The 12,190-nt window shown below is 48.3% G+C and overlaps 2 protein-coding genes across 2 annotated transcripts; one reads left to right on the top strand and one right to left on the bottom strand.

Moving 5' to 3' along the window:
* Positions 1 to 2,625: 2,625 nt before the first annotated feature.
* LOC120674099 (pentatricopeptide repeat-containing protein At4g38150-like) lies at positions 2,626 to 4,031 on the bottom strand. Its single transcript, XM_039955214.1, has one exon. It carries the CDS (start codon positions 4,014 to 4,016, stop codon positions 2,919 to 2,921), a length of 1,098 nt encoding a protein of 365 aa, XP_039811148.1. The 5' UTR covers positions 4,017 to 4,031; the 3' UTR covers positions 2,626 to 2,918.
* Positions 4,006 to 7,186, top strand: LOC120674098 (pentatricopeptide repeat-containing protein At5g40400-like). The gene has a single exon (XM_039955213.1). It carries the CDS (start codon positions 4,096 to 4,098, stop codon positions 5,815 to 5,817), a length of 1,722 nt encoding a protein of 573 aa, XP_039811147.1. The 5' UTR covers positions 4,006 to 4,095; the 3' UTR covers positions 5,818 to 7,186.
* Positions 7,187 to 12,190: the final 5,004 nt, after the last annotated feature.

Genomic DNA, 12,190 nt, shown 5'->3' on the forward strand with positions numbered 1-12,190 from the left:
AAAACGTCTGATTGAACCGTCTGTCCAAGCCTGAACTTGCACCACATTTTGAAAATCTCAAATTAGCACCAGGGGCAGGACTGCAGTCTGCAGGAGTCAGCTGAAAACTCACAAAATTTGAAAAACAGCACACAACGAATTGAACACTGATAATGGGTATACCATCTTCATTCTATTTAATCCTTCAATGCACACACACACACACACACACACACACACACACACACACACACACACACACACACACACACACACACACACACACACACATCACGGAAACCCGCATATTTAACAGCACAGCTATGCTAGTCCCACAGTCTCGCTACAGATCAATTCAAGCTTAGTCACCAGTGCACACAAATCCATTCCTCTTGTTTTTGGTAGAATTAAACATTCAAGAGTGCAATTAGAAAAGCACACAAGTAGGAACAGGCACTGAAGCACATCTATAGGTTCATGATAAGCTTATATCTATTCAGCTGTGATGGTCAATGCATAACTCCCGGGCCAATATACAATCACAATCTGTTCTACTAAGTCTGTATATGCACTGCTTAAAAGTTTCAGTCGGTTGTGATTTTGTAACCCCTTAAGGCCTTGTTCAGTTAAAATCCTAGATTACAAAGGTCTGGAGGAGACTGATTCCCAAGCTGACTTGGGATTTAATTCAACCCCCCCCCCCCACCCCCACCCCGCGCGCACACACACACACACACAATCCCCTTGGAGAGGGGATTAACCAAACAAGGCCTAAACAGGATGGTCTGTTCAACCAATTCTACAGTGGTGGGTTTACAATATTAAAATGGTACCAAAACTACCAGAACGTGAGCCCAGTGTTCTACAGAACCTTGCAGCAGAAACTCCTTCATTTATATTAGCCCAGCGTCAATTACCACCTAGATTACATCCAAACAGAGCCAAAAAAAGAAAAAAGAAAAGAAAATCAATATAGACCTCGTTAGTGTAAATAGCACATAGAAAAACTCAATTTTCTTTACGCTTCACTTTCACCTAGGAATGAAATACATTGTGTTTTACTAGAGAAAGTCTGGAAAAAATTACCCAAATCAGTTGTAAGATTGAACCTTTTGGCATAAACATAATCAGACCCCTGTGGATCAACAATGGGGCAGTTCATTTATGACCTTTTCCTGTATCCAGGCTGAAGATTCTCTATTGCAGACTCAGTCACCAACCGGTGCTCGCATCCTCAGCAATACTGGAAAGAAAGCCACATCGAGAACCCTGCGGTAACAAAGATTGCAAGGATCACATACCAACATAGAACATCGTCAAGGAATTGGTCACTATGTAAAATGGAAATTCAAGCAGCTGTGCTCATTATCCATGGATCAGCCCCGTCCTGCTCATTCTAGTCCTTCTAGAAAAATCACTGGGTGTGATGTGAGTATTTGACGCGCAGCGGAGTTCAGAAGAGACAGAAGAACATCTCTGGTGGAATTCTGAAGTGACAATGTTTTTTGTGACAATCCATGGAAGATCCTGACAAGGTACTTCAGAGGAGATGGCCCATATAAGTGCTGGCATCAGGAAATTTGTATTCCATATCCAATGATGTGATCAGTTATTTGTATTCCAGTTTGGGCAGGGAAGGGTTGCTCACAATTGATAAAGCGATATACGGCCCCAGGGTGACCAAGTGAGATCGCAGGATGCTCATGGATCTTGAACTTTATAATTTAGCCATTGCAGTAAAACTTGACCAATGTGGTGATAAAATGAGAAATTTCACTAAGCCACAATTTTGTCAGCAATGCTTGCAAAACACAATTCATAAAAGTTCTTGCATTATTCAACCAAATTCCACCCCATGAACCGTCACAGCTACCTAATTATAGTCTAGAAATTCTAAAATGTTTACTGGACAGCAAACCTGAAACAACTGAAGTCTTCTACACCCAATAGCTTATGTTGCACATTGTTACAACTCTATTTTCCAGATTTATCTAGCGCAGAAAGTTTCAGTTTATCACACCATTCTTCCAGTACTGGATTGATCTTGTGTTGTTGAAACTGGAGAAGCTGCTTCTTGTTCCTCCAAGACCAAGCAAGCAGCCTTTTCTCCATTGCCTCTTGCATCCTGTTACATTGTGTGTTTCCCCAAAAGCACATTATACAGGCTTCCAACCATTAGCACTACACTATTACATTGTGCATCTGAAAAGCAAAATTCAAGAAAAAGAATACACTCTCTATTCTGCCTAAAAAGGTAAAGGCTTATTTAGGCAGTGAATGTTTGTCAAGAAGTGCACCACCCCCAGAGTGATAGTTCTTCTGATGTTCAAGAATACAGCCCCCCCTTCCCCAGTCAATTAACCAAATTCGGATGCAACATGGAATTGTGAAAGGTATACACTTATACCCTGCTGCATTCAGTAGCTTCACAAAAGTCAATTTTTTTTTTCTCCCCTCTTTAATTTGTTCATCATGCATGAAATGACACCAGCCATCAAATTGTGGTTTATGATGTCACTATCTTGAATTAGCAACAAGATAAACATCAAATTATCAAGTCACTGTCTTGAAGTAACAACAAGATGACAATGAAGTTGTATCTGAGCAGCAACTATGAATTCATGGGTGAATTGTTCACCATGCACATAGATGCCAATAGTCAAAATACTGTGCAAATAGCAACTCATTGTCTTCAAGTAGAAACAACATAACAAATCAATTGGAAAATGCAGTAAATACGCCTTTATGGGGGCAGTTGAATAAATGGTGCTAAATTGCATGTAACAAAAGTGCATACAGATCTCCACAATGGCTGATTCCATATAAAATGACATGGTAGCCATTTTGTTTTAACCACGGAAGCAAGCTAACTCTTGGGGAATCATCACTGCAAGGCTAACAGAATGATGAGAATGTGCACTACTACTTTCTGGCAGATATCAAAAAGGTCGGCCTGATTTCCTCTTCCCAAAGATCACCTCCCACACCACTGGTGAGAACGGGCCTTTCTTGTCAAGGTGCTCCCGTATCGACTTCTCATCAATAGCAAAGTTCCTATCCTGGAAGCTCCGCACAAGCTTCTCACCCTCATCCACCCCCTTCATCTTGCACACCGCATCAACCAAGCCCACAAATGTCTCAGCATTCGGCGCAAGCCCTGCCTCAAACATCTCCACACAGAACCCAATCGCATCATCCAGCCTGCCCCCTTTGTACAGCCCCTGTATCAGGAGCCAGTAGCTGAATGCGTTGGGGATGACCCCATTCCCCTGCATCTTCCTGAAGATCCTCACAGCGTCGTCAAGCTTGGCCGCCTTGCAGAAGGCTTCGACAACAGCCGTGTAGATGACAACCTCTGGGATGGCGCCCTTCTCCCGCATTAAGCCGAACAGCTTCATGGCGTCCTGCACCAACCCGTTCTTGCACAGCCCGTCGAGCATCGACACGGCGTTGGGGATCAGCCCGGTCTCCTTCATCTTCCGGAGGATCTCGTCCACGTCCACCGGCTGCGCCGGCGCCGCCTCGTCCTCAGGCTGCTTCCGCTCGGCGCCGCCTCCCTTTATAGCGGCGGCGGCAGAGGGGCCATCGCCCAGCTTAAGCTTCTCCAGCAGCGTCTCGCCGACGGCCTTCTGAGCGCTCCGCTCGGGCCGCTCCTGCTGCGGCTGCGGCTGCCTACCGGCGGAAGCTGAGGCGTCAGGCCCTCCCCTGCCGCGCCTCGGCGCCGGGGGAAGGGGGTTGTTCTCGGGGTCGGCGCCGAAGTTGAGAGTGCGGAGGAACGCCTCGTCCTCCTCATCCTGCTGCGCCTCGCGGATCACACGCCGGCGGCGGTCCCCCGTGGAGTAGAGGCGCGGGAGCCCCCCGGCGCCGCTCAGGAGAAGGAGGCGGCGGAGGGCGCCCGATCTCGCCGGAATCTGCAGGCTCATCTCTCGCTTCCTCTTTGACTCCCTCTTCTCCCTCTCTCGCTCGTGGCGGCGGAGCACGCCCAAGAGAAGCACGGGATTGGGGTCTATGCCCCGTGGCTGACCAGTGGGGCCCATATGTCATGGGGACAGTTCGGAGGGTTTCGGTCGGTTTCAAGTGGCTCTCTCCCTTGATGCCGCCCACGCGCCCGAAGCCATGTCCAAAGCTGTGTCGCGCATTCCGTCGAGCACCTTGACCTCGCTCCTCCCCCGAGCCCTCAACCCCCACGTCGCCGTCGTCGACCTCGTGTCCACCCACCTTGCCGCAGCGGCCGACGACGCCAAGCCCATCGACCTCACTCGCCTGCTCCCATACCTCGGCCACGACGAGCTCACCGCCGTCGTGCTCCGCGCGGGCCACTCCCACCCGCTCCCCACCCTCCGCTTCCTCCTCGCGCTCCCGCCGCCGCTCCAGCCCTCGCCTCCGCACCTCGCGTTCCTCGCGCACTCGCTCGCCTCCTCCCGCCTCTTCTCCCACGCGCTCGACGCGCTCTCCCACCTCGTCCGCCTCCACCCGGGCCACGACGCGCTGCCCACGCTCCTCCTCGCGTCCCCCACCGCGCCGCACCCTTCCCTGCCTGGCCTCCTCGTCAAGGCCCTCCTCCGCCACGCCCGCCTCCGGGACGCGTTCCGCGCAGCCCTCCGCGCGGCCGCCGCCGGCGCGCCCCCCGACGCCGCCGCCTTCAATGCGCTTCTCGCCGCGCTCTCCCGCGCGGGGCGTTTCGATGAGCTCTGGGCCGCGCGCGCGGCCATGGCCCGCGCCGAGGTGCGGCCCGACGCGCGCACATTCAACATCCTCGTCGCCGCGCTCTGCCGCGGGGAGGACGCGGAGCGCGCCCAGGGGTTCCTCGAGGAGCTGGAGGAGCAAGGGTTTGAGCCGGACGTGGTGACGTACAACACGCTCCTCGCAGGCTACTGTCGCAGAGGGAGGCTGCAGGACGCGCTCCACCTGTTCGACGTAATGCCACATAGGCGCGTGCCACCGGATTTGGTCTCGCACACCATTCTGATAGACGGGCTGTGCAAGGCCTGGAGGCTGAAAGATGCACGCCGGATGTTTGACAGGATGGTGCAGAATGGCTTGTGCCCTGATGCTGTTGCTTATAGTGTTCTGATCACAGGGTACTGTAATGAGGGACGGCTAAGGGAGGCGAGGTTTCTGCTGATGGAGATGGTTGGGAGCGGGCTCTCAGCGGTAGCATTCGCTCTCAGGATTGTGATTGAGGGTCATGTAAAATTCGGTAAGTTGCTGACCTGCTTGAATATGGTAGCTCCACTAAGGAAATATGGTGTTGTCATCCCATCGCAGAGTTATAGCTGTTTGATTGGTGCATTGTGCAATGAAATGCGCCCTAATGCTGCAAGGGGTTTGCTGCAGTGGATGATAGAGGATGGGCACAGTCCTAGATTGCAGATGTACAATATGATTGTGGACTGCTTCTGCCAATGTGACAATCCAAAGGAAGCTTTGGATGTCAAGGTTGAGATGATGTCCAGAGAAGTGAAACCAGACTACGACACTTACCGGTCACTCATAACTTGCCTTAGCAGATTGGGAAGGAGCTTGGATGGTCAGTCAGTAATGGTGGAGATGATTGATTCAGGTTCCGGACCGAATGAGGCCATTTGTGCTGCCTTGGTTTGTGGCTTCTGCAAGGAAGGCGAACTTGGTAGAGCAGAACTAATTGTGAAGTCTTTCGTGCTCGATTTTCAGATCCACTGTAATGACAGCTATAATGCGTTGATGAGGACTTACTGCGAGACTAGGAGCACAGCAGAGTCACTAGCTCTGCAGGACAGGATGTTAGAGTTGGGTTTTGTTCCAAACAGTGAAACTTGTCGATCTCTTATCTATGGGCTGTCGAAAGGGGCTGGTTAAGTTGATGGCATCTGTTATGGTCTTATGGAAGGAACCAACTTCAATTGTCTTATTGAATGGTATACATGATTGCGTAATATGCGTGTGCAATGCACCCGTTTCCATAGCAATGGTGTTCCAAGGCCAAAAAGCCCATGCTTGATTATTTCGAGCACAGGCTTCTGCGCAAACTGGAGGCAATGTTTCATGCTGGTCTGACATAGGATGCCGAGGCCAAAGATGCTGGTTAAAGCTGAGTGGTTCCTGCATTGTCAAATTTTGTTAGTGAATGACGCAGTGGACAAAAGGTGCAAACCAACACAAATTTGAGGATCTTATAAGTCAATTGTAAATTTGGCAAGCAAAGTTGTGCAGATACAAAATAATACAATTTTAAAACATACATAAACATACAGTTTTGAGGTATTTTATTTAACTTTTCTTTTGAAGAAAAATATCTAGCTGTTGCTGTGGAGGGTGGAGTTCACATTTTACCAAGACAGGTTAGAGGGTCATGAGCATGACTCAGTGACTCTTGGTACCATGGTTTGCAACAAAACATAGGTGACTCAGAGATGGTTTCAACCTTGGACTCCATTTGTTCACCAAAAAAAAAACTTGGACTCCATTCTTGGAACCAGATCTTGTTTTTTTTTCTCCTCTTTTCTTCAACAGAGTAAAACACCATGACAGCTAAAATTCCACTTGTGGCATCCCATTGTCAATGTCAGCTGGTATTCAAATGGTTAATTCAGATCAAAACAAGCAGAGTTGTGATGCCCTTGACAGATTCCTTGGCTGCCTCAATCCCTCAGAGGTGGAACAGCACGATGTGCATGATGGTTTATGGAGCAAAATGGTGAAGGGAGAGAGGTAGAACAAGTGGGGCAAACTTTCTTGAAGAAACCAGATTGGACTGATGTAGTCACGCAAGCACCAGGCAAGGTTGTCGTGCCCAACAAATGTTTATAGATGCTACTTTACATTTTTTTTTCTGAAACAAGGCTTTACCCCCATTTCCATTACCCAGAAGTTTGATAGATACTACTTTACATGCTATGTGTCAGTGCTCAATAGGGAGGTTAATCAAATACCTTGCATCACCTACTGATACTGACCTCAGCCATCTGCTTCATGCAAGGAGATGAAATCTGAGATGCGCATATGTGCTGTAAATTAGGAACTGTGTACTGTTTGTGTAAGCATGCTGAAATTGACAGAAATTTCAGTTCCTATATTTCCGTTTGCAGTTCAGAGTAGAATATTGGTTTGTACTTTGATCTGTTGAGTGAGCTCTGTTTTAAATTTGGGCTGTCAGATCGGGGCTCCATATGTAGCTGATTATTGTAGCAGTCTGGAATGTGGTGACGTTTTGAGGTATTGAACCGTATTTCTAAATTGGTACTGTGCATTCAGATGATAATTCTACTTCCTGCTACCAGCTTTTGCTTGCTCACAGATAACTCAGTCGGCATCCGTGTATATGTTACCTATTGCCAATTGGCATTGTGATTCAAAAACTGTGACCAGTCAGTATGTAATGCTCCTGTTAACATTAAAATTCATGCAAGCTTCATATGACTAAGTAGCATCGATATGTTTGCATCTAGAGGATTATGTGCAAAGACATTGTCGGTACCCTACAACTGGGGTACCCACTCTTACTGTGCCAAAACTCGCGTAGTTATCCGTAACTACGCCCTAAAGAGCTGAGCAGCCGGACCCCTGGGTCCGACTCCATCTCACCGGACCAACGGTCCCGGACCCGCTTCCCGCTCGGGGACGGATCCGGTGTCACCACGTGTCCCAGAGGTGGAAATGCTCAGGACCTGTGGCCGCGGATCTGGACCCCCGCAGATGGATCCGGGACCTCCACGTGCCATCCGGACTCCCGCAGATGGGTCCGGGACCTCCACGTGCCTATCCGGACCCCCGTGAGCTCTCGGCTCAGCTAGCTGCTCGGGGGGGGGGGGTCCGGAGCCGCCACGTATCACGCGGGCGCGGGCGCAAGCCTTCCGCTGGAAGCTCCCTCACCCACCCGCATTAAGTGCGAGTGGTTGAGACGGGCTCTGCTGCCGCTGGGCACGGGGCAGCTTTTGTCAGTCCACATTGTGGATCGCCAGTTACCGAGGTGGCTCGTCAGTTACCAAGGCAAGCATTAAAGACTCAGCACCGCGCGCATGGGCGACGAGTCATGATGACCAGCTACTGACTGGAGCAACAGTGCACGCTGCTACAGTGACTGAGTCGGTAGTTCGACGATTCATCATGACCTCGACGCGTGGCTGCAGAGGCTAGACTCTACTCTGACAGGACAGCTCAAGACCATCCCTGATGAGAAGCTACGCACGGAAGCCGACGACAAGATCTCCGGATCTGAGGCATTGAAGTCCAAAGTGTAGTTTATAATATATCGCCGGGTTCACATGTCGGGGCCCCGCTCAGTGTACGTGCTCCCCTTGGACATCTCCGGATCTCTGTGTGTATCTCTGTGTTCCAGCAGGCATGTCGGGGCCCGCTCAGTGTACGTGCTCCCCTTGGACATATAAAAGGGAGAGCACGCCCGCTAGAACACAGAGATACACACAGAGATCCGGAGATGTCCAAGGGGAGTACACTGAGCGGGGCCCCGACATGTGGACCCGGCGATGTATTATAAACTACACTTTGGACTTCAATGCCTTAGATCCGGAGATCTTGTCGTCGGCTTCCGTGCGTAGCTTCTGACCAGGGATGGTCTTGAGCTGTCCTGTCAGAGTAGAGTCTAGCCTCTGCAGCCGCGCGTCGAGGTCATGATGAAGCGCCGAACTACTGACTCAGTCCACTGTAGCAGCGTGCACTGTTGCTCCAGTCAGTAGCTGGTCATCATGACTCGTTGCTCATGCGCGCGGCGCTGAGTCTTTAATGCTTGCCTTGGTAACTGAAGAGCCGGCTCGGTAACTGGCGATCCACAGTGTGGACTGACAAAAGCTGCCCCGCGCCCAGCGGCAGCAGAGCCCGCCTTAACCACTCGCACTTAATGCGAGTGGGTGAGGGAACTTCCAGCGAAAGGCTTGCGCCGCGTCTGCGTGACACGTGGCGGCTCCGGACCCCTCCTGAGCAGCTAGCTGAGACGAGAGCTCACGGGAGTCCGGATAGGCACGTGAGGTCTTAGACCCATCTGCGGGAGTCCGGATGGCACGTGGAGGTCCCGGATCGATCTGCGGGGTCCGGGTCCGCGGCCAGAGGTGCTGAGCATTTCCACCTCTAGGACACGTGGTGACACCTGACCCGTCCCCGAGCGGGAAGCGGGTCCGGGACCGTTGGTCCGGTGAGATGGAGTCGGACCCCCAGGGGTCCAGCTGCTCAGCTTCTTAGGACGTAGTTACGGATAACTACGCGAGTCTTGGCATAGTAGGAGTGGGTACCCCAGTTGTAGGGTACCGACAGAGGCCCCCGGGCCCGCCTCGGGAGAGGCAACGAACCCGCAGGTGGGGCCACTACTGTGAGCAACTTGGCTGCTTCTGGCGCCCAACGGTGCGCGCCGCAAGGGTCTTTTCATGCGTCGTCCATCCTTTGGGTCACCTGCTGCATCATCACGTTTGGACCTGCACATGACTCAAGGTAGATGCTTAGTAGCGTGCCCACGGGTCCCAAATCCTGTTGGTTGTAATCCTTTGAGATAGACAGTTAGGTTCAGTGAACGGAGCTCAAGGGGCCGGCCTTTAGGTTAAGAGGAAGTCCGGACCTCCAGGTTCCCAGTCCTAGGTACTACGGCACTCATTCACAGGAGGTGGTGCGTGCAGGCTTAGTGTACGGAACCAGACTAAGCGGCTACACGGCTCCGGACCTCCCCGGAGAATGAGTGCGCTTCCCTGAACCTGCAGGTTCCCAGGGGTCCGAACCCCTCTCTTCCATGAGGGGTCTCGAGCTAAGTCACTTACTAGCCAACTCAATTCGGACCACAATCACCGCACAAGAGTAAGAAGCCACGTGGGGGTTAGCGCAAATAGAATGCGTAGATTGAAATTGGAATGTAACATCCTTAGAGGCGAACTGAGAATAAACTTTTCCTTTTATAACTAGATGTATATGAGATGTGTGATGTAAGCCAGAACACGGATTTATGAGGCCAGAGCTGTCCGGACCTCCGAGCCCCCAGTCTTAGGTACTACGGTACCCAAAGAACACTGATACTGTGCCCGCAAGACGCTCAACAAGAAATATTTACAAGCCAAAAATTCATATTGAAGTTGCATGATATGACCTGAATCATGAGAGTTACCCTAACAATAATACAAGTTTCTGGTAACCTCTAACAGCGGCTTACTCAAACTTCATCACAGATATACACACACACTACATAAAAACACTATAATGAACACGGTAAGCTGATGCAAAACTCCCAGGACTTCAGTATTGCTGAGGCGAGATTAAGAAAACTGGAGAGCAGAAACAAAATGACAGAAGCCGTTATTTCGGTGTTGCATATCGGCAAGAAATCTGTGAACATTCGGTTATGACATCTGTGCAGATCTATCTCAACAAAGACGACCACTCCATAAGCAAACCAAGCAGGACATATAATTAGTCCAGTGGCCACCTATAAATAGGGATGGTAATGGATCATGGATTTCTGGTCGTAGTGGTCTCTTAACCTTTATATATTTTTAGCTCAAAATTTTATAAGATTAGAATCCGGCTCTTAGATTATTTAGGCTAACCTTTACCACCCCTAGGCTATAAATAAGTTCAATTATAATAATGCATATGTCAAACATTGGTTTACTATTCTCTCATATTTTTCTGCAAAATAGACGGTGGCATGCAACCGCTTCGTGATGACGACAACAAATAAGCAGGTGTGGAACAGCAGACGCAGCCCTGGAATGCCAACCATATGGCGGCCGCATTGGCATCCCAAGTTGCTCAAGCCTGTCAGTGGACACAACAGTCGGATGGGTCTGCATGTAATGTAGTAGCAACATTGCTTTAGATATTAAATAAAAAAGAAAAGTTCAAATTACTTCCCTCAGAGTCCGGACAAATCCTAAATTCAATTTACTTCCAAAACTATATATCATTTGGTCTAATTTACCCCATAACAAGATTTGGCTTTGTTATTTCTCCACACATATATGGAAAATTTATGTAAAATGACAGTGGACAGAAAATACAATGAATTTCCATCATTACTTTTTGTCCAATTATTATCTCAAGGGTTAATTTGCTGCTAAATGCCCTAATATATCAAAATAGTGATGAAAATTCATAATATATTTTTAACATCTTTTATTTTGTCTGCTACCATCCTACAAAAAATTTAACTTAAAACTCCACTTGTGCGTGGAGGAAAAACAGACAAATCTTATTAAGAAGTAAATGAGACTAATTGGCATAATTGTGGTAGTAAATTGAACTAAAAGTTTTAGTTTAGAGGTTATCGGAATTTTTGGCTATACTTTGAGGGGAGTGTTGTCTAGACCTTTATATATGGTACAGGAAATTAGTAAAAGAATGGATAAATCTACTCCTTTTTTTTCCGAAGCATACAGACCCTATAAAATACGAGCACACAACCCTATATTGAAAGAGTGAACTGACATATCCCAAAACTAACGAAGTTATGACATACGCGCCCCTGTCGATGGACATATCACCTACTACCAAAAGAATAATACTGGTTAACTGCTGGAATAAATCTAAAAAATACGAGCACACCTAGTGGAGGACTTGAACTCGGAAGGGATAAATTGGACCAGATGACATAGTTTAGGGCAAGTTGAACCAATAAATAGTTAAGGGGTTTATCCAGACTTTGATCATAATTAAACAGAGTTATTAACTTTTTTGTATTATAATTTTTCTTGGATCCACAAATTTTAGTTAGCAAGGGACTTTTATCCCGGAGTGTGTTTAGGGTTCACATGATGCTGTGGTATACAATATAGGAGAATGTAGCAGCAGCCTACTAGCTGACCTGACATACTTGATCTTTGGCTGTGTTTAGTTGGTGAAAATTTTTGGGTTTGAGTACTGTAGCACTTTTGTTGTTATTTGGCAATTAATGTCCAATCATGGACTAATTAGGCTTAAAAGATTCATCTCGTTATTTATAGTTGAACTATATAATTAATTATTTTTTTAATTACATTTAATGCTCCATATATGTGTTAAAAAATTCGATGTGACGTGTACTGTAGGAAAATTTTTGGCAACTAAACAGGGTCTTTAGTGTAAAAGAAAGGTGACCTTGTTATGACTGAAAATTTCATGTGATGTCCCTTTGCTCTTGGCACTTGGCAGTTAGGATCCCAGCCAGGGCGTTGCATCTTGGAATCAAGAATGTATACCGTATATTACAACGAATCTTTGCCATCATGCGTTTTTCTTTTGGTGAAGTAGTAGATGGGAT

This window comes from Panicum virgatum, chromosome 5N (assembly GCF_016808335.1).
Source record: "Panicum virgatum strain AP13 chromosome 5N, P.virgatum_v5, whole genome shotgun sequence".
Lineage (NCBI taxonomy): Eukaryota > Viridiplantae > Streptophyta > Magnoliopsida > Poales > Poaceae > Panicum > Panicum virgatum.